The following is a 25,000-nucleotide window of genomic DNA, read 5'->3' as shown; positions in this document are numbered from 1 at the left end:
CTATCGGAAGCCGACATAAGCCACTGCTACAGACTGCAGACGGGTCCTTTAGCACTTCTGCTTCGAAAGCGTCGGAAGCGTTTGGAGAGAGAATCAAAGCACCAGTCATTTCTACCTGTAATGCGCATGTAACATCCTGACAGTGGCTGGGTATGCACCAAGATATCAGACACAGGACGCAAGGTGTCAGACACAGGGGATCAGTAGCAGAATACCGTGTGTGCGCGTGTAGGTCCATGACGGCACATCACGGTGGTCGATAGTGCTGCCGCATAACAAAAATATTCTGTGTTTAGATTTGGAGAGTTTAAACGAATGATCCCGACTTACTGCAGCCCTACACTTCAGATGGACTAAAGCCCATGAAGAAACGAGTGGGGGGGGGGGGGCTTGCTAAATACGCAGGGGGGATGCAGGCAGTTTCGTGCCAACATGGACTGCAGACTCAGTTGCTTGCAGGTTCACTGGAAAGCAGGAGTGGATACTCCATTCCAAATGGTCAGTGAGAAACCTCAATTACCCACGTCAAAACAGCGAAATCCAACTGAAAATAAATCTCTTTCAAGTGAAAATTAAGCTACAAAGATATTCAGCAGAGTCAGATTCAGCATGCTGTGCGAATTTGTGAAAAAGGGTGAGATCTCTTCCACTGGAAGAGGTAACATAAAACATGCAAGTTCAAAGGTCATCCAGACATTTAGCTGGTGCTTTTATCCAAAGCAACTTTCAATTATGAGTACAACTTGAGGGTTAAGGATCTCGCTCAGAGGCCCAAGAGCGGCAACTCAACACTGGTGAGGCTTGAACCTACAACCATCCGATTACAAGTCAAGTGCCTTAACCACTGAGCTTCCACTGCCCCTGACAACACGCTCCTCCAACGTACTGTGGAAGAGCACACCATTAAGACCAGTAAACCCAGAAAGCAGGTGAGGACCCAGAAAAGAGAACACAGGCTCACGCAGCCCTGACCCAAAGGTCGAGTGAGACTTAGAGAGAGATAGAGAGAGAAGCTTCGCTTACGTATTCCAGTTTGTCTGTCTTGCTGAGCCAGACGCTTGCACAGTAGTCCTGTTTCTGTACGGTACTGTAGATGGATGCAGCCTGGTGGGCTCCAGAGGAAGGGCCCGTGTCCGGACGAATGTTCAGCTGATCTGCGCCTCCTGACGGGAGCCTCGCATGCCGCACCTCCATGTCTGACCTGCGTGTGGATCTCTGCTGCACTGCCCCTCAGCTCTGCCTCTCATCTGCCCGACATGTAGGAGAGTGTGTGTGTATATACATGCAAGCTGCAGACCCACAGCTCTGATCAAACTCCCTCCGGGCTGCCCTGGGGCTGCCCGAGTGACAGACAGACAGACAGACACACACACATACACGTGCACGCGCATGCGCACTGGAACATTCAGGAGTGTGGGCAAAGCCAGTTAACATGTGGATCCATGCTCCCTTTTTTCTGCCGAGTCTCATCTATCACTTAATCACTCACACCCACACAACACTAACCCAAGCTCACCTCACAACCTCAGTCCTGGCAACGTCTCATATTCTGCTCATTCTCTTTCTCAGTCTCTCCCCTCCAGACAGCTTTAGTGGGGATTTCCCTGACATGGGAGGGGCTCTTCCTTGACAGACAGTATGCAAAGTAGTGCAGTAAATACTGCAGTTTCTCCCACTGACACACACACATACACCCACGCACAAAAGTCACATGCACCATAATTACACAAAGCCATCACTCATCTAAGGAGCCCATTAGTTGCTTCCCTGCATGCACCAGGATGTCTGCTTGTATGCTGGAGGGTGCATGCTGACAGTGCTTGAATAGCACAAGTATTCACAAGTAATATCAACCAGACCCCAATGACAGCGTAGTAATGAAGGCGCATCATTAGCATTTTACTGACTTACCTCCACCTGTCAGAGAGCTCTACAATGACATGTCTACACACACCTCCAAAGAAATATTCACAAAAGTGGCAGTCTAACAACAGGATGTCCATACATTGAGTTTGGTTTCCATGGAGATGCAGTGAATACATAAAAGCTTCCTTTAAGAACCTTCAGGTGCTGACTCATGCTTCTTTGCTAAATCCACATCACATCCCCTTCAGAGACTCTGAGACTCTAGACTCTACTTCGTCGTGTATCTTAGTATGTTATCACTTTATGGAAATCGGGTGATTTTTTTTTTTAAAAATGTTTTTTTAGTTGAAACTTAAAACTTTTTGTTGCCACATATTTGCAAGAGACTATGGCGCAATGAATAAAGGGGGCTTTCAAAGTTAACGCATAAACCTATAAAGTGTCATTTTTTACTACTGTCGTTTTTGCATTAGGTTTTAAAAGGTAATCATTTTAATTTGCTTGGATCACCTTCTCCTGTTTACTCGCCAGGCATCCATCCGCCGTGATTTAGTGTTGGGGAGTTTAATACTCCAGGCGCGTTGGACCCAGCGGGTCGGTGTTAAAAGTGTCGTCGCTAATCAGCACTTGAACTGTAAATATGCCGTCGCTGTTATCGTTTTTACTGCATGTCAGTGGTGTTTCTTGAGTGAAACACTTTAACTAACGTTAATAGTGTGTTTGGCAGACATACCGAGACATTCCCAGTGCGCGTTTACATTTACACCTCCGATGAGATTGATGCGTTGCAGCGTCTTTAGGTTTACAGCGAATCCTTTAAAAAGTCCATTTGCAATTTCCCCCATTAAAACGTCAAGGAACCTTAATCGGGGGTGGTGGGGGAGCAGAAATCGAGTCCAGCTGGGAGTCCAAGCCGAGGCGCTTACCTGCATCTTCGGCGCTCCACATCCTCGAGCCGCCCTCGCGCCGAGGCTTTTTACAGGTGAGCCGTTCCCGTGCTCGAGCCGTAAAGAGCCTCGTGAGCACCGTCCCATCACCGACACCGGGAGTAAAGCAGATTCATCGGCAGCGCAGGAGGGCTCATGTCTCGCGTTTGGACTGGCGGAGAAACGGAAAGCGACCAGAAAGTGACTTTGGTTAGAGAAAGATGTGCTTTTGGACTGACGTGGGTTTGGTTTAGTGGAGAGATTAGGAGCACAGGATGTCCACGCAAACGGACCCAATGACAACACGGGCCGGGTACACGTTTCTTTGGTCGGACTTTTAACTTCTCGGTGATGAGGTTCCGAGTTTGGGAAAGTGCCAGCCAGAGTTTGCCTGCGGTCTCTGCAGATGCATTATAAAGTGGGAATTAGAGCAAGACCCTGCACGGTTAATTAAAGGAGTGCCTCGAGGGAAGGCAGCCAAAGAGAAAAGAGCCGAAGTGCTAGAGTCCGTGCAGGAGTGCAAGTCCCGTCTGCTGCACTCACATCTGCTACTGGCTCCTCAATCTTTATTCAGCAAACGCGGCATGGAGGTGTGCAATCGTCCATCTGCAGCCCAGGCGGGGGCTGTCGAGTCATATTCCAAACCCATATCTGCATTCGTATTTTGTGAATGTACCGTGATCAATATTACATATAAAGTTCTTGCTGGTGTAAATTGTTAGTCTAGGTTGAAGATCAAAGACTCGCCCCTCTTACATTGTGTCTGCTCCCTCTGACCTCGGAGAGTACTTCTTCTCTTGGAAGATTTCTAGAACTTTCTATGGTAATTTAGCGAACTCCCATCCTTTTTTTACACACACACACACACACACACCCCCCCCTGCCCTACAAATACCTTTCCTTTGGTGCTAGTAAACTAGAGATTCTCTGACCACAACACACTCCGGACTCTTTGCTTTGGGCTTCTCTCCGAGCTCATAAAGAGGGGGCGGCGTCTGCACTCGAGGATGAACAACACACTGAAGAACATTACAATAATCAACCAGTTAGCGATGACAATAATCCACTGTGTAATAATAGATTAGCTTTGACATTAAAATCAATGTGAGTTCTACAAATCACAAAAGCTGTGATGAAGCGTGAAAGTCTTGTGTCCTTGCCCATAACAGTAACTAATCCAATTCGAAGAATGAATGTACATGTTCAACAAGCTTTTGATTTGCGTTTCCTTGTTATTCGTACTTCATTGTGTGGTTCTGTTCTATGGGATCTTAAGTATTCATTCAGAGTGGGGCATATAACAGCAGGTGTCATTTCTTTTGGCAAAAAAGTGGGGAAAATAACAAAGCAAGCTTTTATTTCACTTTAGGAGCTGGGCAAAGCCTTAGTTCCAACAACCCTCACAGTCTGCTCTACTGTTAAAATAGCATGTTATTTTTTATTTATTTGGGTAGAGCAATTTATATAATTTATTTTTATAAAAAACATTTAAATTGACTGTGGGGATTTTTGAGATGTGCTCTGAGGTCCCCATCACGTAACTAACATTTTGCTCATCCTGTTTGCGGTGCCGCTGTTGTTCACGTTTGAATTTTAGGTGACAAAGCAATTAGCAAAATCATTCTTCCACCCCACAGCAAGCCTCCATGTGTGCGGTCTTCAGTCAACAAAATAAGTCTGTGTAAAACCCAAACCTGTGTGTAAGACACTTGAAGAAAAAAGAAAAAAAAGAAAAAAGAAGAACAACTCTAATTGCTGACCCTTGGTTTATTGGGATACGAGACGTCCTGTGCTTTCAGCGTAGCCCGTGTCCAACAGTCAGACAACAAGAGATTTTCACTTAACAGCTTCTAAAACTGCCAGCAATGCAATTCACTGCATACCACACGTAATTCAACAGAGTATCAAAAAGGGCACTCGAAATTCCCACTAAACGTTTAGGTGTAAGACTGAATATATATATATATATATATATATATATATATATATATATATATATATATATATATATATATATATAATATAATATAATATAATATAATATAATATATCTGTTTATTAATATGTTTGTAATTTTACATCCAATGCACTATATAGTTAAAATGGACAACACTGTCCTACTCAGGCTGTAGTTCCTTTCCTGACCCCACAAAACAAAACAAAAAAGGCTTGGTAAAATAACATTTCAAGACCTTTCTGATGCAAAGGCACATTTGTCAATAAACATTTAAAATGAGGAAAGAAACAAACAAAAAAAAAAAACCACCCCTCAACAAAAAAAAACAAACAAACAAATGTATGCAAAAACCATCAACTGCAGTGGAAGCAGTGACTGGTCGGGGAAGTCCTCCACCACGGCCCGAACCAGGCTGTCCTCTCCGCCGGCCTTACCAGAAACGCCCCGACCCCCAAGCAGGAGAGGAGGCCGAGGAACCAAAGACCTAGGGAGAAGACACGAAGGAGAAGCAGTCTGAGCTGTGCAGACGTGAGCAGGGAGGGTGGGCAGATGAGGGCCAGGGCCAACGCTGACCCTACAGCCTTACGCCGTCAAAACCACCTTGGCCTGAGAAGAAGCGCGGCGCTTGGGTCACGGAAGTCCTCTTCTGCTCGGCGAGCCTGGTTTGCACCCACGTTTGGCTGTGGTTCCTGGTTACGGAAGCGTTTGTGTACAGTTGCTACCACGGCACCCAGGCCTGCCTGGATTGTAGAGGAGGAAGGGAAGCCAGTCACCCCGGAGAAGCTCTCGTCTGTTTAGGTCCCCCGGCATAGTCTACCCTACAGACCGTCGACGGTCTGATCGCCCTCAGAGGGCTTGGGGCTTATAATCTTAGTTCCAAAACCAAAACCATTAAACAAAACCCCAAACAAACAAACAAAACACAGGAGAGGAGAAGTGGGGACTGGGACAGCGAGCCCCATTCATTGCCATCTGCACCATCTGAACATCAGCTCTCTGCCATAGATCAGTCTGTGCCAGTGGTCAGGGCTGCAGTGGACAGGCTGCTCACAGCTCATACGAACACCTTGGCAAGGGAGTCTGCCCCGGCACTGGCGATGTAGCACTTGGAGGGGTGAAACGCTACATCGTGGATGGACTCTTCAAACTTCTTGCGGTGGGCCGTGAACTCCTGGACACACGTCTTGTTCTCCAGGTTCCACAGACGGATGGAGCAGTCATGGCCTGAGGGGACAGTCAAGGTCAGGCAGGAAGGTTAGCAGACAAGCTGAAATGCAGAGGGGCAGTAATGTTATTTGCCCCCGCCCCCCACCAACGCCTCCCAGCGTGTCAAATCCCAGAAATCCACAGAGTCTTCCAACACTTACTTCCAGACATCAAATAGAGTCCGTTCGGATCCACTGCAAGGCTTGTAACAGCATCCAAATGGGCTACCATGGAGTGGATCAATTTCCCTGTCAAACAAAACAATGCAAAACTTTCAGCTCTTACCCAAAATTACACTGGTGAAATAAAGCCCAAACCATGAAGCTGGCTGAGAAGCTTTGAGGGACATGTTCTGTTGTACAAATAAATAAATAAGCTGTCATCTGCCATCTAGTTCTCCTCTGTTACACAACCCAGACATGGTGCTCTTGCATAAGGATTCATCTCATTCTTTCCAGGGAAGGTGACTCCGCTGTTTGTCTAGCCCCTCCTCGTCTCGAGGCTGGACTACCGCTACTTGGAATATGAGTCATGTAGCTGCATCCTGGATTAGTCTTCTCAAGTCTTAACATGTCTAAACAATGCACTCCCTCCCACACACACACACACACACACACACACACACACACACACACACACACACACACACACACACACACACACACACACACACACACACACACACACACACACACACACACACACACACACACACACACAAACAGCTGCGTTGCCTCCACTGGCTCCCTGTCGTCATCCACATCGGATTTAAAACCCTGACACGTCTACTGTATATTCTGTACATGTAATGTAAATGTGCACACAGTTAATGGTGTGATTCCTCCTCTGCATACAGTTGGATCAAAGTGTCAAGTGCCCGGTTCTTGTGACTAAAAAGATGGCCCTGATTGGCCAGCGTCACTCCGAACTAAGCCCTTGCTATTGTGACATCACAATTTGAATTGAGTTCGGGTTCCAGCAGTAGGATGCAACCCTCTCGGCTGAGCTCTGACAAATGGGGGCATTGGGTCTAAAGGAAGGCTGGAGGCACTCGGCTACAGCTTGGGGGCAGCTGGGAAAGCCTTGGAGCGGGCAGCTACCTGTGTTGTTGTCGTAGAACTTGATGTGTCGGTCCTCCTGTGCACTGATCGTGATGGGGAGAGTGGGGTGACTCAGAACTTTGTTAATCTGACAGGATGCGCCTGGCGAGAAGATAAAAGAACACATGTCACGGAGCGTGTACACAAAGAGAACATCACAAAGAGAAGCATGATTTAATACAGGAGGCTTCTTCAGCTGTCCCAGACTGAAGAAACACGGACACTCTACCACACTTCACCTGCACGAGATGTGCAACAGTCCTGACTCTGACTCAGACTGCTTGGCCAGTGCAGTTTAAAACACATTTGACTGAGTCACCGGAATTGGATGAAACACTGGAACTTGCTGATCTTTGATGTGCTATCAAAGTGACACAGCTCACACATTAGCAATCGGTCCAGTGTGACGACCAACAATTCTATGCTCATAGTGGATTCCTCGGTTGCCGTCCACTGTATGTGGTGACTGTGTGTGTGTGTGTGTGTGTCTGTTTATTACCAGGTTCAACTATGGACTCCAGACTCAGTACTAGTTGCCGGGTCTCCATGTTGAAAAGGCCTATTTGCCCAGTGTTGAACGAGGTCACCATGTAGGCAGGGTCGCTGCACACAAGGTCCACTGAGGAAGGCAGACCCAGCTCTGGACCAAAACCACGCGCACGCACGCACGCACACACACACACACACACACACACACACACACACACACACACACGTGCGCACGCGCACGCGGTCCAACAAAACATGCAATTACAAAAACAACAAAAACAAATGTCTTAAAATATGTATTACCACTGCGACAAAGCACATGTAACAAAATCATATAAAAACCCATTTTGACCCATTTGCATGGATCAGGTGAGGGATGTTCTCTTAAACACAGTGAAGGTTTCTACGAAGGACCGGACAGCGTGTGTACCTTTGCTCTCGTTGAAGATCGCCAGGGCAGGCTGTGTGCTGGAGGCGTTCCACAGCCGCACCGTGCCATCAGCCGAACACGACAGGAGCCGCTGGTGAGCGCTGCTGTGCACCAAGCCCCACACCGCGTCTGCGTGGCCGCACAGCGCCCCCCGCAGGACGGACGACTCTGGCGGCGATGGGGCAGGGGGGGACGACACGTGGGCAAGTCATTCGCCGTGATGACGGTCGTATACACTGACGTCAAGTGAACGAAATGTGCTGTGAAAGCGAGTGACTGCAGCTGTAGGGATGTGAGACTTACGGTAGGAGTCGTAGGGGTCGATGCTGGACCCCGGGGTGTTCCAGCACTGGATGGTGCCATCCACACCACCACTGTAACACCGCTCTCCTGTGTTATTCATCACAACGCACAGTACAGCGCCCCTGCAACACACGCAGACCTGATCAGTTCTGTGCATACACATGTGCATATGCACACGGACGCGCGCATGCTCACACGCGCACACAGATCAGTTATAGGCTTACATGGATATGTGAATGTATATATCTGTATATTTTACATGTACACACACACACAGATCTGATTAGTTATATGCACAAATAAGCAAATGTGCATACAATATATACACACACACACACACACACACACACACACACACACACACACACACACACACACACACACACACACACACACACACACACACACACACACACACACACACAGAGATCAGTTCACATTCGCATATGCATGGGTGTATGCACACGTATACACACAAACTTCCCTACCTATGCGCTCTAAAGGTATATATAGGTTCCACATCCAGTGAGGTATTCCTATTCAGACAAGAGTGTCAACAAGACAAGTCACTTTCACATGGGAATAAAAACACCTGATGTAACAAATCCTGAAATTATATCATGATACGATCAGTCTCCCTCCAGTATTGCGTGTAAAACCACAAGGCAGGCCTCTAGCCACTAGAGGGTGCTCGCACTTTTTGGTGGGTGTCGTCTTTTGCAGGTTCCACATCTTCAGCGTGTGGTCCTCGGAAGCTGTGATGAGGACAGGCTCTGTGGGGTGGAACACCAGGCTGCGGACCGCGTCGAAGTGACTGCGCAGCGTATACTTGGGGTTCCACGTCTTACGCAGCGCATCTTTGTTGTTTCCGATCTGAGAGGGACGCAATTGTGTTATGTGCGTTACTCTCTCTCAACACCCCACAATTATTGTTTAAAAAGCCCACGCAAAACAACAAAAACAACAACAAGCAAACAAACAAAATATCACAATTGAATCCCCTGCCAACTTTACTGCACTGTGTTGGCCACACGTTAGCTACACGCTGGCTACAGAACGCCCTCCCACCCAGCAGTTCTGTACTGTAGCTGGCAGGGATTCCTTACACATCATCCGACAGCTAAACAGACACAGCGAGCTAGACTGTGACGGATACATAACCCATGACCTGGGAGCGATTCATCTCCGGAATCAGGAACAGGGCACATTAGACAGCGTTTAGGCTGAAAATACTCCAAGATGCTTCCCTCTTTAAATGCCTCTGGCGTCCACACTTCAGGTAGTCTGAGGCCAGTCCAGATTAATGCTTCAATTACAGAGATGCTCCCTTTAGTTAACGACACACAGACAGCATATTAAGCCTGTGCCGCGTGAATATGCTATAAGGGACGTTCTTCTCACTATTAGGGACCCTCGCGTCACTCCCTCCTCCCCCCGGTGGGCCGACGCTCGCTCGCACTCACCTCGTAGGCGAGGCTGTCCGCCTCGTTAGCCACGGTGAGCCCCGCCAACTCTCCGAGCCCCAGCTCGCCCGTTTCCATGACGTCTTCCGGAACCATGATGAAGGCTTTGTCCGAGGGAGGAGGGAAGGTGACAGCTTCCACTGCAACACAAACACACACGCGCGCGTCCTTTAATACGCCGGGGCCAGGGTTCTCCCTCCTGGAAGGTCGGGTGACATATCCAGACCAGCGCTGGTCCAGCATAATTCCTCAATAACACAGCTGCCTCATCGTTATCACGTATACATCTTATAGCAGGGTTCGTGGTGGGTGGACGCGCGTGGGTTTGCGGGTGGAGCCGGAGAGGACCTTCATCGGTGCGGCTGCCGTCGTGCTCGCTGAAGCGGCTGGTGTTGGGCCGCACTGGCGGAGTGGCAGGTGGCTGCAGTAGAACTGCTTCATCCGTGTCTCTCAAATTAGACAACATGTCCTGCAGCTTCGAGCGGTTTGGTCCTGAGAGAGAGAGACAGAGAGAGAGAGAGAGAGAGAGAGGGAGGGAGGAATTAGAAGTACAGAGGCATGTAAAAAGATATAAAGAAAGAAAGGAGTAGCAGAGAAGAGTATGACAGGAGATAGAGATAAAGAAAGGTCAAAGAGAATTAAACGTAGAGTGAGAGCGCAAAAGAGCGAGAGAGAGAGAGAGAGAGAGAGAGAGAGCGAGCAAGCGAGCCTGCCAATCAATTAACTGGGATTAGGAAAATAAGATAATAGACATTCAGAAGAACTCTGGAGCATGAGAGCAGTAGAATTGCTTCACATGGAACCTCGATTGTCTCAGGGAGTGCAAGCGCACAGCTCGTGAGGTAAAATCGCTTGCTTCTGCGTGCCTTTATCTTCTTAAGCTCCTCTCCCACCATAACTGCACCTCCTCGGCGGTCCTGAGAGGCAACAGACTTGCCGCTGGAAGGCCAGACCAGCAAGCTTGTCGTGCATCGGGCTTCCGAAGAAGCCTCGCAGGCAGGGGGTCGAGCCGCAAAGGCGCTCGCAGGCTAGCAGGCTTTCAGGCGCTCGACGTCAGCGGTCAGGCATCGAAAGTTTCAAAGTTGGTTCCGCTTAATTTGAGTGTTTAGCTGAGGAGGGGCAGTCTGGTTGCATGTGGATTGGGTGCCTGTATCATGAAGGGGCTGATACTGTAAACACGCTTCCCTTTTTGCCAAAGGCTGAGCGCGGGACTGTTGCTGGGACTTTACAGGTGCAAGCAACACGTTCACTTGCATATCAGCACTACTGGGACATTAATAACTGACAGTGTGATTTATCAGCGCGCTAAAGCAATACGACTCACTTCAAACAAAAAGAAAGAGCTTCTGGTGGAACCTAGTAAGAGTTGCGTGGGGCTCGGGGGTCTGAGCAGCGAGCTTTGTCCAAAACGGAAGAGCTGAACCACACAAACAACCAGCCCCAGCTTGCGATGGTTGTGGCAGGACCTGTAGCACGACCAGATGGTTCACAAAACCCAGAAGCCCAGGGTTTCACCACTGCAGTCCTGAACACACTCGAGCTTTCAGGGCACACGCAGGACCTGCGCCCAGGACACAGTGCAGCTGTACGCTCCATCAGCACCGCCCGCCTCCACAAAGGAAGGAGGCCAGTTGGAAGTCAGGCGAAGTCCTGCACGGCTGCGGCACGTGTTGGCAGTCGCCGTGGCTGTCAGTGGACGAGTGCGATACAGAGCAGGCAAGACAGAGGGAGAAGCGCGCCAACCGAACTCGAGACAAAGTGCTTGAAAGAAAAACAATAATAATAATAATAACAACAACAACAACAACAACAACAACAGCGGGTGAAAGAGCCTGTGGAAGGAAATCTGGTCACCAAGCCATAAGCACGAAGAGTCACACCCCACAGATCAGAAGGAAAAATGGCACCCAACTAGTGGAAATTCTGCAGCAGTCCTAATAAAAGCAACACAGGCGAGGGACAGACACACACACACAGCATCAAGAGCTTAACTACAGCTAACTAAAGGAAAACAAGCAGTAGATAAAAAGCAATAAATAAATAAATAGTAAAAAAATAAATGTAAAAAAAACATGACGCTTTCAAATCAAAGACCAGTTCCTGCTTCGAGTACTAGCACTTTTACTATTATTCCTGGTGGTGGAGTTGGTGTTACTGATGTTATTCTCTCTTTCCCCCCAGACTCTGCAGAGCGAGAGAGAGGGGAGGGGACAGAGGGGAGGGGACAGAGGGGAGGGGACAGAGGACAGCAGAGGCCCGGGGATCCACTTACTCTTCGCTCCCTTTTTGCCTCTGCGTTCCTGTTTGTATTTCTCCTTGAGCTTGGCTATGAGGCCCTGGTCCACGTTCCAGGCCTCTGACTGCTGCTGCGTCTCCTTCTCTACACGGGGGCACAAGACACAGCAGAGCGGTTCAACCGAGGGAGGGGCCTCCGCCCGAGCGCCGGCCTTACCCCCCGACTTAGAAAGCATGCTCGGAAATCGGGGTGGGGGTAGGAGTGGGTGGGAGTGTCACTGCCGATTCCTTAAGTGACTGCTTAATTTTCCGGCCCTTACATTGTTTAATAGGGATTCTGGCGTCCTTGTAACAAGGGACAGTTAAGAAGTGTTCTGAGTTATATATGACAGGCCAGCATAGAAAAACACTACATTGATTTCTGTCTGTCTTTGAGGAAGCATCAGTAGATTGCGATTCAGAAGCGAGCCAATGCCTGACATACATTAAACACAGGAGCGGGAAGTGGGAGGAGCCCGACCAAGAGATACACGAGACAAGGCAACGAGAACAACAAACATGAGCACAAACCGCACAAATGATGTCAACATTTTAAAAGGACTACATCTCTGTGTTCTTGTGAGTGGTGGTCTTAGGTGGACATCCATGGAAGGTGTATATTCTGTACAGCTCGTAACCACTGTAACCTCACGGGCCGTCCTTCCAACCCTACGAGAGGACGGTCTAAACGCGTCAGCTCTAACGCACTGGAGGGAGCGCGCAGGGTGGGTGGGTGGGCTGGACTGATTAGCCAGTGATGTGAAGGGCAAATGAGAGCAGGATCAGAGCAGGAGCTTATGTCTTACTTCAGTATTGAAGATCAAAATTAGCATAACATGCAGAGAATGAATAATGACAGACAGACAGAATTTAATGATATGATTTAAAGGAGCTTTGCCTTTATAACTGAAAGTTAAAAGTATTTTTACTTGTATTTTGGAGTTCCATCACCTTGATAAGTGCTAGTTCACATTCACATGTGAGAAAGGTGCTTCACATGTACATGACCCTCCCTGACACTAAGCGAACACTCAGGACACAAATCCGCCCACGTCCAGATCGCCAGGAACGCACTCCTCATCTAATGGAACGCCAAGGCATTTACAAAGAGCTGAACGAAAGAATTAATAAGGAATAAATGAACGAATGAGTAAAAGAATCGGAGAGCTCACATGTGCCTTTTCACTTCAGAATTAAGATCACATTCCCCCCACCCCCCCCAAAAAAAAGTGTCTGAAAAATCTTCTGGCACACCTTAAAACACAACCATCCCGCGTCCCTGCTCTTCCGTACCGCATTAAAGAGGTTTGCATCGCGTCACCGCATCGTACTGTCCTACATCGTCTGTTCGTCATCATACCATGTCGTGTCGTACACGGCTGCAATGTCTCACCCCAATCTCTGCCATCTCCTGCGCTCCTGCACTCAGGAGACACGTCCATGTCCTCGGTGCTGGACAGGAAGTCAAAGCCTTTCAAGACATCATCTGCATCGGGGTCCGCGCTCGCGTGTCGGTCAGGGGTGTGCGCGGGCAAGGAGGAGGAGGATAAGGGCTTCTTCCTCATAATCTGCACAGGAATGGGCCACATTCCATATTGATAAGATCAGAATGTATTTTGCACTAAAAGGTTAAAAGGTAACCGTCATCACCGAATGTAAAATTTTCTAATTGAGGAATCCTGCGTGGCTGCTGACGTCTTTGATACCTCAGTGTCGAAATCGAACGCACTGCAACATCCCAATATTCAAACCACTCCAAATGTTTATTTGGCTCCTCCTCCGCACACACCTGAGCCAGGCCCTGACACACGGAGTGCTCACCGTTCTGGAGTCAATCATGGGCTTCTCTTCGCCTTCCTCCTCGTCCTCCCCATCGCTGAACTCGGCAGCCGCACGCTCAATAAACTTGAGCGCCTCCAGCACAGAACTCGAGTCGGTCAGCTCCACTTTACTAGGGCACACGCGCGCACACACACACACGGATGGACGGACACACACAAGTGCAGATCAAGAAAGAAAATAAAGAAACGGAGAAAAGATCACAAACTTCTCAAGTGCCTCCAAGCTGCTGGCCAGTGTCATTAACTGTCGGATTTCAAGCTACATTGTTGCAATGATTTCCTTTCAGTTTTCTCAACAGTATAATTTGTTGGTGGTTAATTACTACAAGGGATTCAGTCAAACCTTGTTTTGAGACTTCACGTCACAATATCTCATTTGAGACACTTTAAACAACACGTAAATATTTCTGATTTCCTGTTGGGCTCAGGTGACTCACACTGCTGTGCTGGCCCCTCTGGGCGACGTGTCTGTGCCGTTGAGCAGCGGCTCCTGACCGGCCCGGTCACCCGCCAATCCCAGCAGGGCCTTCACTCGCTGGGACTTGACGTCTAGAATAGTGTCTGTGTAGCCAACTTCCTGCAGGTACCTACATGGACAGGTAGAGGGCGCCGTAAGAGAGCAAGACTGCATCAAGTCGGCTTCTTCCCTGGCTCTTTGCATTGCGTACGAAGTTCTCTCCTCAACATAATAAGGAAGACGCGCGTCTGCAGATATGAGCAAGGGCCACAACAACTAAAGCTCCGCACAGCCGCCGTTCTCTGAGTGATCACAGACAAAGAGACGTGCACGTGAGCCTGAACAAAATCTGTGCAAAAGATGTTGCTCGGTCCATCTGCACTGACATGGTGACATCTGAGCAGACATTGTTCATGTGTGTCTTGGCACTGAGAACGTGGGGGTCGACAGCAGCACACACACACACACACACACACACACACACACACACACACACACACACACACACACACACACACACACACACACACACACACACACACACACACACACACACACACAATGGTTCTCTTACTCCTAATGCTTCCCACACAGCTCATGCCTGCACTTTTCTCTGATTGGTTGAGGGAAAGGGGAGAGAGGTGTTTGTTGTCACTCTGGCACGCAGAGTGGGGCGGGGGTTGGGGGTCAGCAGGGGTCACGTCCACTTGTGCCCTGGGGCTGACGTGCCTGGGTGGGTAACGGGACTCGGGAGGTCGAGAGAAGAACAATCGTCTACAGAAGCCGTCCGGTCACCAAGCCAGAGACGAGGTGCTCGAAAGGTCAGGATCTCCTGCAGGTGCTTAGAAAGTCTGCCCATGTGGAGAGGGTCACTGTCTGCGTGTTGGACCTGCTCGTTTCGGCCGGGCCAACTGCCTTCCTTTCGCCCAGCTATAAACGGACAAGGAAGAGCAGCGTCCATGGCTGATGACTCAGCTCTGCTCAGGGCACCACACAAATGCATCACGTCGGACTGCTAAAAAGAGCAAATCGCTCTGACCTAATGACTCAGGCTCCTCTGTTGGAAAGCACTTTACTGAAAGCGGACACTGTGATTGGTTAGCTCAGCCCGAAGGGACCGTAGCACAGGGGCCGTGTGTGTGTGTGTGTTTTAATGTACTCACTGTCTGAGGAGCTGGCGCCCCTGTTTCCAGCAGAACTGATTGTTCAGAGAACCAGGAAACTCCTTTTCATTCGCTTCGTCTGCAAAACAAAGAAGAGAAAGAGTTAAAATGTGATGCATGTGATGAACTTTTTTTTTCTTTCTTCTTTTTTCTCTTCAAAAGAGGCATCGTGTCTGCCAAGTTTCAGTATTGGTGAAAGAGCACAAATATGAAAACAAAGTTGCTTACAGTGAAATAAAGTGAAGTAGGAACATGTCTTTGCAAAAATGATAGAAGGGGCACTGCACGTTCGTGTGTGGTTCAGTGTTTGGGGGGGGGGGGGCCCCACAAAGACACTTCTCACTAGTCTCTTTGATACGCCCGTTAATGAGAAGACCTCTGTCTGAGACTGACAGCTCTCTGAGAGCTTCTGCTGTTTTATTAGGCAGGAAGAACACCGCCGCACTGATGGGGTACGTGTGTGTGTGTGTGTGTGTGTGTGTGTGGTCGTTTGCGTGCCCGCGCCCGTGCAAAACAGCTGAATTGATTCTATGCAGTCACACACCCGCCCACGCGGAAACTGGGTCAGGTCTGATTTGAACAGACAGAGGGCAGGTGTTGTGGGCGGCACCTCTCCTGGCCCCTCCCACTCTCCATACTCCTCCCACTTTTCTCCTCTCTTCGGCACTTCAAGAGAGCTGCCACTCGAAGAATGGAGGGACTCTTATGAATACAGATGGCTCATAAATAAGTCGGCTTATAAATCGACGTCTCTGATAGCAACAGGGACACTACACATTTCTCACTGTGCGTGTAAAGCATTAACATCAGCAACAGACTGATTAAACAGATTTTAATCACGATGCTTCTTTTGAAGAGAAAAAAGAAAAAAAAAAAGTTCATCACATGTAGGAGCGTTTTAGAAACGTTTTGAACTATTAATTTCTGCCAAGATGTAATTAATGTGTCCATGTAACAGGATGCGTGTCTTATCAGATGGCTAAACTACAAAACCAGACAATCATCTCTGAAGTGGACAAAACGACCACTAAGCTCGAGACAGACGTCAGCCGGGTTGCCAGGCGACCAAGCGCAAAACAGCACATGATTCACTGGCATGATTACGGTTAGGGTAAAGCACTTGGCAGACACTCATCCATAACAACTTGCATACACTTCTCAATAATCATCATGAGTGGGAATTAAACCCATGACCTTGGTGTCGGTAACGTCTTGCTCTACCTGCTCTACCAGGTGAGCTACAAGGGAAAAAAAACGGAGTAAAGGAGAGAATGACAAGACACAGCCTCATACAGAAAGATATATCAGATTAATGAAACTCCTCAAGGCTTACCAGAGTCGTAACTTGGTGGCTTAACGTCACCCAGGTTCAGTTCTGTTCCGTATTTTAGTTTATGGTACTTCGCCCTGAAAGAAAAAAAATACTGTGAAGATGCACATAATTGTTTCATGCAACTGTAAACACTTCCCATAACTTATAAACCATGAAGAAATCTACACGCTTTCTGTGTATTTGCACGTGGAGGTCACGCCCTACGTATCCCAACACTCCGCTCTGTCGCTCAGCCGCCCCGATCTCATTCAATTCCATTCAGATTGGGAAGCATCCTGCATTCAATACGCGAGCCCAACATGCCTTCACAAGGTCTCAACAAGCGAAAGCACGCTGCTAGGCAACGTGACACATCAATCGTTGCTCTGGGCGACGGGAGGGGAGGTTTGCGAGGTAAGGAGCCAAACTCCCCAGTGACCGCCCCCACCTCGGCTAGGCTGGCGAATCCAAACAAAGCAAACAGGGCTGACGTACCGGTGCCGGCGTGGTCGGCACCAGAGGAGACGACTCCAGCAGTTCCAGCTAATGTCGTCCGGCGCCACAAAGTGGACTACAAGGGATTCGTCTGAACAAGCACAAAGGCAGGGACTAAACAAAGTTGAGATCCTTTAATAAATGTCAAACGCCTGCGTGTGATGCCGTCTCTCTGGGCACTGGGAGCCATCGGCAGGTTGTTCTGTAAACAAACATTCACAGCTTGTTTTTAACGCCCCCTGCTGAGCGCGTTTCGCGCGTTTTCCCACGCTGCCGTGTCCGCGAGATGCCGTCGGAGGGACGGAGGTGACGAGGACAGCGCCCTCCGGACGCATACCAGGAACGACCTTCCTCATACCGGGACTGGAAAACAACCCTACACAGTAGCGGTCACCTACAGCCTCGGAGCCTCCGGTGTGCGTTTGCGTCTGCTCTGGAGCTCATCTACACTGGAATGTGAAGTTGCACGGACGTTGTATTCTGATGTTGTGCGTTGTATAACTAACACCAAAAAAAGGAATATTTGCTGTAAAACCTCAATAGAAGCCTTAAACAGAAGCGCTACAGGAAGCTTGACCCTGTATAGGTCTGACCTAGCATGAGCACGCCGTGATCATGACAAGGTCAAGCAAAAAGCAGTATGACGCAGCTCAGCCAGTGACACACCATCTCAGCAGATGTTAGCTGGCCAGGAAGTCTGCCTTATTCTTATGTTAAAATAAAAAAGATCTATATATCCTGGATCATGGCTAAAGATGTGAAGTCCCGATGTAATTTACGGTCATAGGAATCAGTGGGCAAAAGGTCAACGCACCCCTTTAAATCCAAGAATGGCTGAAGTTGAGCTGAATACTGACGTCAGGCGTGGTGCGCGCCGTGTGTGATAAATGACGTCAGGCGTGGTGCGCGCCGTGTGTGATAAATGACGTCAGGCGTGGTGCGCGCCGTGTCTGATGAATGACGTCACAGAAGGCGTTCCACATTGGCGGCGCTAACGGGCGCCCTCTCACCTCTCCTGCTTCAAGGCGTACTCCAGCATCTTGATCCTCCTCACCAGGTCCTTCTTCAGGTTCTCCTGCCCTTTCCTCTCACCGTGCAGGAACGCTACCTGGGCCTGTGGGCAGCAGGGAAGACAGAGTGCACAACGGCACCACGGATCATGAGAACTGAGGCCGAGATCATGAGGTTTCACTGGGAAAATCCCACTCGGGACTCTCAGATCGCTGCTGACAAACCTAAGTGATGAGATGATCTGACAACTTGACCGGTGATGAGCAGACAGGACACCGTTTTGAGACTTCCCTTCCTCATACAGAATAAGCACAACTCAGTAGAACTTAAACGTGTTTACGGACCTTCTCTTTCTTCAGAGGCCAGAGTGCTCTAAAGTCACCTCACCAGTATACCACAGACAGGCTTTGCAGAGAGAGCGACAAGCAGACAGACACTCCTGCGTTTCTAGAACGCAAATAGTAGCGCCAAATTTTGGCCATCACAGGATGTTTCCCTAAAACTTAATAAACTATGTTTGGTTTATTGTGGATGTGCTGTGGAGTTCACACAAGGTGACTCTTTGGTATTATCATAACCCAGTCAAGCTTCAGAAAAGGTAACCCTATCTGTCCCCCATCTGTGGCAGAACAGCATAAGCTAACTGAAATGAGGTCATCAGTGCCTAAAAATACAGCAGAAATTCCCCAAACGTTGCTACCGGGAATGACTCAACATTCTGGCTGTAGCTCTGACCAGCGTAGACAGATACTGGGTGCAGCAGAGTCTTGGCAGCAGTAAGAGATATTCAATGTAGACCTGATACGCAGCATTTTAAGGGTTAGCTTTTTCAGCAAAAGTAAGTAATTCACACAAACAGCAGCACACACACACACACAGATCAAATCAGCAACCAAATGCTGAAATATCAAGCATTTTCACAACCAAATATGAAATATCAAACTGGGAAGCCTCTGCCAATTGCCACTTATGCTGGAAATGAATTAATATTCAATTCAGGCCCTTGACCACCCCAGAATGCAACTGGGCCAGGGCAAACCAATCAGGCAGAGGCTGAAGGATAAGTGCGGCCTATAGCACCTCCCACGTTTCCTTCCAGTTTATTCCCAGCAGCGGCGGAGGTTGGGACTGGCTTGGAACGCCGCGCCGCTGCCTCAACATGACTCACTGCCGGCCCTTAAATAACACAAGCCTTGTTCTGTCCAGCCTCCCACGAGCCACCCCGCGGTCCTCTCCTGCAACCTGCGCAGGCGCTCGCGGGCGTCCGCTGCGGAGAGGGAGAAGCTGGAGGTGAAAGCTCAGCGTTCGAGCCGGGTGCTCCCGAGGAGCTCAAAAATCAAAACGTCAAGCGCAGAAGGGCTGATTAAAAATCCATTCGAAAAATCCATTAAAAATACAGCACAGAGGCAGCAGTGGAGGAGAACGAACATGACAACTAATTCAGCGGGTACGCGAGGACACGCAGAGGCCGAGAAAGGCCAGTGGCTCGCGCACAGAGCTGTGGCCATTGAACAACGCAACGCACAGAAAAGTGGAACAGTGAAAGAGACGACGTGGGGAATGGTGGTGCAGCAGAGGAAGAGTGAAACAGGGCTCCCTCAGTCTCCCCTTCCTGCCGTGGCCACGTGTCAACCCGAGAGGAGAACGACGCTGCGTCCCAGAGAAAGGACAGGACGCGCTCTATTCCGGGAACACACTGAGTGCATTATTAAGAGAGAGTGAGTGGATAAGGGGCTCTCAGTAACCCCGTGTGTCCGCGTCTCCCTCTCACACGCGCTCTCTCGCTCTCCCTGTACGTCTGTCTCCCTTTCTCTCCCTCCCTCCTTCCTCTGAGGGCCTATTAACAGCCATCACACTGTAGAGCCCCACCCACCGCCAAGCTCTGATCAGACACACGGCGTTGGAACGAGGGCTGCACAATACATCGTCTGTTAATCGTTATCACGATACCGGCCTTTACGATACTCATGGCACAGATGTTTGCAGCATGCGGATAAATCCTGCAATACATCAACTTGTGCGTGTGCGTGTGCGCGCGCATCCTGTTAGGCGTGAAAATTTTTTTTTTTTTAAATCAACACCTCGTGGGTTTGGAGAAAATACAGCATTCAGCAAAACCAAGAAATAAACAACAACAACAGCAACAACAACAAGAAGAAAAACTGATTCATAAACAGGGTAATCAACACCCTCCTCCCCATTTGCAATGCAAAGAGGCTGAGCACACACACACACACGCACGCACGCACGCACACACACACACAGGCCAGCGTTTTCGCTGTTGGCACAGATTCTGTGGGCGCCCAGATGACCGGCTCGATAAAGGGCCGAGAAGATTCCAGACGTTCCAGAGTTCAGGCAGGCGGCTCCTCACTGATCTCCACGCGTGTCGCCACGGACACGAAGCCAACAGCTGAAGTTAGGAGCTCTCACCGTCTCAAGTCACATACCGGTGTCAGTTACGGAGGAATTCTTCCCGATTCCTCCCGCTGGCAGGCAGATCACCCGGAACTGGTCACTCACCATGCCTCCTGGGCAGTAAGGCATAACCGGGTTTCTCAGATTTTTGCGGTACAAAAATTCCCTAGAATTCCTCTGTTATTCCTTCCCACTGCCCATCAGAAGGAACGCGCAAATCTCAACCAATTTCACACCGATAGGCTACCTGCCTTTAGAGACTTCATGAGTATACTGCAACAGAGAACAGGCAATATAGTAAAAAAATAATATTTGGTGATTTTCAGTGAATATCAGTGAATATTTCCCAATGAATAACTTCCACCAGCATAACTGACTACTTGTACAGTTGATTCTGCATATGTACAGTATACGTAGGCAACAGTCAAGTAGGAGAATACTGGACTGTGTGTAGCAAAAAGATTTTAAAGTATTCCAAATAATCATCTTGAAATGAAAAATAATCATGCTATTATCCCATAGTGATGTCATGAGTCAGGCTTGGGGCAAAATCTGTTAGCCAGTAAGCCAAACTGCCCAAATCGTAACCCATTCGGTTCTCTCTCTGAGTTTTCGGCATCCGGCCACCTGGGAGAGCTGGGATACGGAACAGAGCCCCACCCAGCCGGAAGAACGGGAACCATATCCGCTCAGACCCCTTCCGATTAATTCGACTTTGGAAAACCACGCAGGACTACTTGCACTGCGCATTCTGCACAAACACACCTGATTCGACACACCTAGTAATTACCAGGTCTTTTAAGAGCCAAGGCCCGTGTGTTAAAGCCGGGCTGCACTGCGGCGGCCAGCGGAGACCACACTGTGCTGACTGCATCTGTAGACCCACAGCAAAGGCCCGTATCCTGTTAAGCACAGCCAGGTCGGAAGGGGCCAGGTGTTGCCCTTTGACCCCAGAGTTCCGGGGTTTTGACTCAGCCCACTGTCGTGAGGAACAGGCTCACATGCCAGGACGCCGCTCCACCACACCCGTCTGTCCGCTCCAGACAGACGCTGGAAGTGGAAAGATCCTGCCAACACAGAGGACATTTACACAAACGTTGACTGTGGACTTCAAAATGGTATCGGACACGTCCCACAAACAAAACTGGGCGAGCACCATCCCATAATACTGTGTACCCCATAACACCCCAATGAGTAATCGCAAACATTCTGGCATGACGAGGAAGGCATTTGCAGGTTAATTTAGTTTCCACTAGGAGAAGCAGAATATATTTACAACAAAAAAAGTGCTTTACATGTCACCATTTTACATTAGTTTTTACATTACAACTCATCTCAACCTGGACATCGTCTCCTCCAGCCCTTCCCATCAGACAGAATAAAGTAGTCCCCCCCCACACGTTGGTTATATGTACATATTCAGTATTACTCTTTAAGCATCCGTTCCAAATAAACGTTATGTCTAGTTATGTCTGTGTTCCCTATTCTGGTGTAATCTACCATGTGGTCAGTGTATCTGGTGTGTTGTATGTGCACTCACCAACGTCCTCGTGCGTGCAACATACCTGGCAAATAAACTATTCCGATGAACACAGGGGACATACCCTGGAGGTCGTAGGGAACCACGGGCAACTCCATTTACCATCTTTCTGCCATTTATAGCTATGTGTTAACGAACACTGCTGAGAGGGGGTTACTATGGAGACGTGCCTCTCCGCCCCGCCTCACGACGACACCACAAGCCAACATACAACCCGAGGGAACACGGACGTTGCGCGTATTGCAGTTGGGAACTCTAGAAGGAAGCACGACCGCTGGAATGCCTTGAGTTCTGGCTGAGGAAACTACAACTTCCTGGGCAAGCTGGCATGAGTCTGGACTCTCCAGTCCTTCACGACAGAGTGTGTCTAGGCAAAGACAGCGAAGGCTAAAGGGAGAAATGACAACCAACAGTGTAACTTTGGAGTCAGCAGATGATTCATCTAACACATGACTATAATTTCAGATGGCCAACATGCATTCTGGTATTACAGGAGAACACAAAATGCAAATGAGCCCAAATGCAAATTGGGCGACAGACACGCGGTCCAGCGAAACTAAATAATTACGGTCAATGTTACAAACCTTCGGAAACATCACCACCAAAGTGTTGGTAATATACTGCGAAACAGAGCTCAATCTTAACATGACAGGGGAGAGAGAGAGACGAGAGAGAGAGGGAGGTGCAGGAGGCAAGGGTGAGACAGAAAGACGGACGGAAAGAAAGCAGGGAAGGAGAAAGATAAGGAAAGAGCCAAAAGGCAAAACAGTGATGCAACAAAAGGGCGTCACTGTCCAGTAACTTAACAGCTGCCCTGTTACACGCACGCCAAGGCGTGAGGTCCTGCCACTACCGCCAGAGACTAAACACTGCTCTTAGCATCATTAACCCCATGAGCCGTGCCAAGCGTCCCCTACTCGTGTGCGTAGACCCGCAGGGCTCTGGAGAAGGGATGTCCCTCTTCTCACGGCTCCGCAGTCCACGGTTCCGCTAAAGCTCATCCGTCAGTGGGACGGGGCCGGAGCCGCAGCTGGAGACGTCCGCGGCGAGCAGTCAACGGGCCTGGACCGGGCCGGACATTTGGACCTATTCACGTCATTCGTCACGCGTCGGTTTCTGAACGCAGGACCGCTGCTGACTGGGTTACATTTAAGTGGTAAAGCGTGTAACAACACCGACGTCGTCACGGTAACAGCACGGTTGTGGGTGCTGAGTCACAGCAGTGTTGAAGGAGCTTATAAACGTGTCATCATCGCTGCTAGACTGAGGCTGATCCACCACCCAGGGGTCAGACGTGTGACCTCTGATGACAGGCTAGGGGATAGAAGAAAGATACAGTAACAGAATCACAGTGCGCCTCATTCGTGCCTGCCTGACCAAACAACAACAAACAAACAAACAAACAAACAAACAAACAAACAAACAAACAAAAGCGCTGGTTGGGTTACCAGGCAGCACTATGTCCTGGGGAAGGGTGAAGTGGGTTCACACTGGAGTCTTGTGAAGAAGTCACTCATTTTACTGCTTCACACTTAATGGGAAATATGACACACGTCACAGTCCATAAATACAGGCGTGGCATGTGACCCGGTCCGGCCGACGGGAACACCCGCTCTGGAGCCGCCCAGACCACACAGCTGATGATAGATGGAGCTCTTCAGGAACCACGGGGTACAGAGCTAAAACCAAACCCAGGAAAGGAAGGCATCTCTAACCGGCACTGGCTGGCCGTTGGGAACCGAGAGGCTCTGACTGCGTTGCCGTCAACAACCTCTGCGAGGCCTGACCGAGTTAAACTCACACCTCACCTACACTCCGTCGCCCGGTTAGCGCAGGGGCGGGTCTGCTTGTTAAGCGGCACAAAACTCCGACTGTCTGTGCCGCAGTAAAACAAAGACAGGTTCTAGGCGACAAAACATGCCATCACACTCGCACGGCGTCTCTGAAACGCCACACAGAGCCTGCCGTGCTGTGCCTTATAACAGAGCTCACTTCCTGTGCGGTAAACAGGCTTTTTTTTTTTTTTCTTTTTTAAGTTAAGTTTTCGCAGGGACCAATCACACAGATGTCACCCCCCCAACACACACACACACACGGCAGGGGTGGGGTGGCTGTATCCATATTGAGATCCTCTCTGGTTTCAGCTGGCCTGCCCATTTTCGGCAGAGGGACTGGGTTGGTAATGACTGACCCGTGTCCACCGTAAGAAGGAAGTTTGCAAGAAGGCTTTCAGTATTTCAGTGCTGACAGCATCATTTTTGAAAGTGATATTTAACTTTCCACTTCTTCCACATATGAGGAACTAGGGACACAAACCTGGGAAAACTGAGACTGAGCTAAAGTTATGCAGAAGAGCAGGCCATTCCACAGATCCTTTAGATGGATCCTTTAAACGTTAATGCCTCAAGAAAAATACTAAATATTTAAAAACTACCAATTGGCAATACCTGAGCTGCCAGAGTCATGCGGCTTAGCTGCATGTTGAAGAACTTTCAGGAAATACAATGCAGGAATGTCTAGACCAGACGACCTTAAAAGACGATGCAGGAAACTCAGTCCAGCAAAAAGCTGACCACACAGCCACTGCTTCCTTCCACAGACCTGCTCCCTCCCACCGTCCTGATGACATCATCGCTGGGACATAAGGTGCCAAGGGGCAGAGCCCATCCATGCTCAGACCCCAGGAAACGTGCACTGCCCGTGACAGAGAAGCAGGAAACTGGAGCACGGACCCTCAGATGTCCAAACG

General features: G+C 49.1%; 2 protein-coding genes across 10 annotated transcripts in view; both read right to left on the bottom strand.

Annotated features, from left to right (window-relative positions):
- Window positions 1–1,986, bottom strand: part of pld5 (phospholipase D family, member 5) — a 42,466-nt gene extending 40,480 nt beyond the window's left edge. The window contains exons 1-2 of one of the 3 annotated variants that reach the window (XM_081714709.1): window positions 1,912–1,986; window positions 1,024–1,247 (exon numbers count right to left, since the gene is read on the bottom strand). In XM_081714709.1, coding sequence (XP_081570835.1) covers window positions 1,024–1,194 — 171 coding nt within the window. In that variant the 5' untranslated portion in view covers window positions 1,195–1,247; window positions 1,912–1,986. Of the gene's footprint in view, window positions 1–1,023; window positions 1,257–1,911 lie in introns of those variants that run through there. The other 2 variants (XM_081714707.1, XM_081714708.1) reach the window with 2 other exon arrangements.
- Window positions 1,987–4,544: 2,558 nt separating this feature from the next.
- Window positions 4,545–25,000, bottom strand: part of LOC113588825 (striatin-like) — a 25,368-nt gene continuing 4,912 nt past the window's right edge. Inside the window, exons 1-18 of one of the 7 annotated variants that reach the window (XM_035529919.2) lie at window positions 24,699–24,746; window positions 18,293–18,396; window positions 16,809–16,882; window positions 15,476–15,554; window positions 14,293–14,442; window positions 13,836–13,965; window positions 13,408–13,582; window positions 12,013–12,120; window positions 10,026–10,232; window positions 9,741–9,880; window positions 8,975–9,150; window positions 8,766–8,813; window positions 8,278–8,399; window positions 7,975–8,142; window positions 7,555–7,695; window positions 7,056–7,157; window positions 6,117–6,203; window positions 4,545–5,973 (exon numbers count right to left, since the gene is read on the bottom strand). In XM_035529919.2, the coding sequence (XP_035385812.2) occupies window positions 5,804–5,973; window positions 6,117–6,203; window positions 7,056–7,157; window positions 7,555–7,695; window positions 7,975–8,142; window positions 8,278–8,399; window positions 8,766–8,813; window positions 8,975–9,150; window positions 9,741–9,880; window positions 10,026–10,232; window positions 12,013–12,120; window positions 13,408–13,582; window positions 13,836–13,965; window positions 14,293–14,442; window positions 15,476–15,554; window positions 16,809–16,882; window positions 18,293–18,396; window positions 24,699–24,731 (2,214 nt within the window). In that variant the 5' untranslated portion in view covers window positions 24,732–24,746 and the 3' untranslated portion in view covers window positions 4,545–5,803. Of the gene's footprint in view, window positions 5,974–6,116; window positions 6,204–7,055; window positions 7,158–7,554; window positions 7,696–7,974; window positions 8,143–8,277; window positions 8,400–8,765; window positions 8,814–8,974; window positions 9,151–9,740; window positions 9,881–10,025; window positions 10,233–12,012; window positions 12,121–13,407; window positions 13,583–13,835; window positions 13,966–14,292; window positions 14,443–15,475; window positions 15,555–16,808; window positions 16,883–18,292; window positions 18,397–18,517; window positions 20,053–24,698; window positions 24,747–25,000 lie in introns of those variants that run through there. The other 6 variants (XM_035529920.2, XM_035529916.2, XM_027028191.3 and 3 more) reach the window with 6 other exon arrangements.

Source organism: Electrophorus electricus, chromosome 5 (assembly GCF_041902795.1).
Source record: "Electrophorus electricus isolate QZ-2024a chromosome 5, ASM4190279v1, whole genome shotgun sequence".
Taxonomy (NCBI): Eukaryota; Metazoa; Chordata; class Actinopteri; order Gymnotiformes; family Gymnotidae; genus Electrophorus; species Electrophorus electricus.
This window is presented reverse-complemented; position numbering and strand designations above follow the sequence as displayed.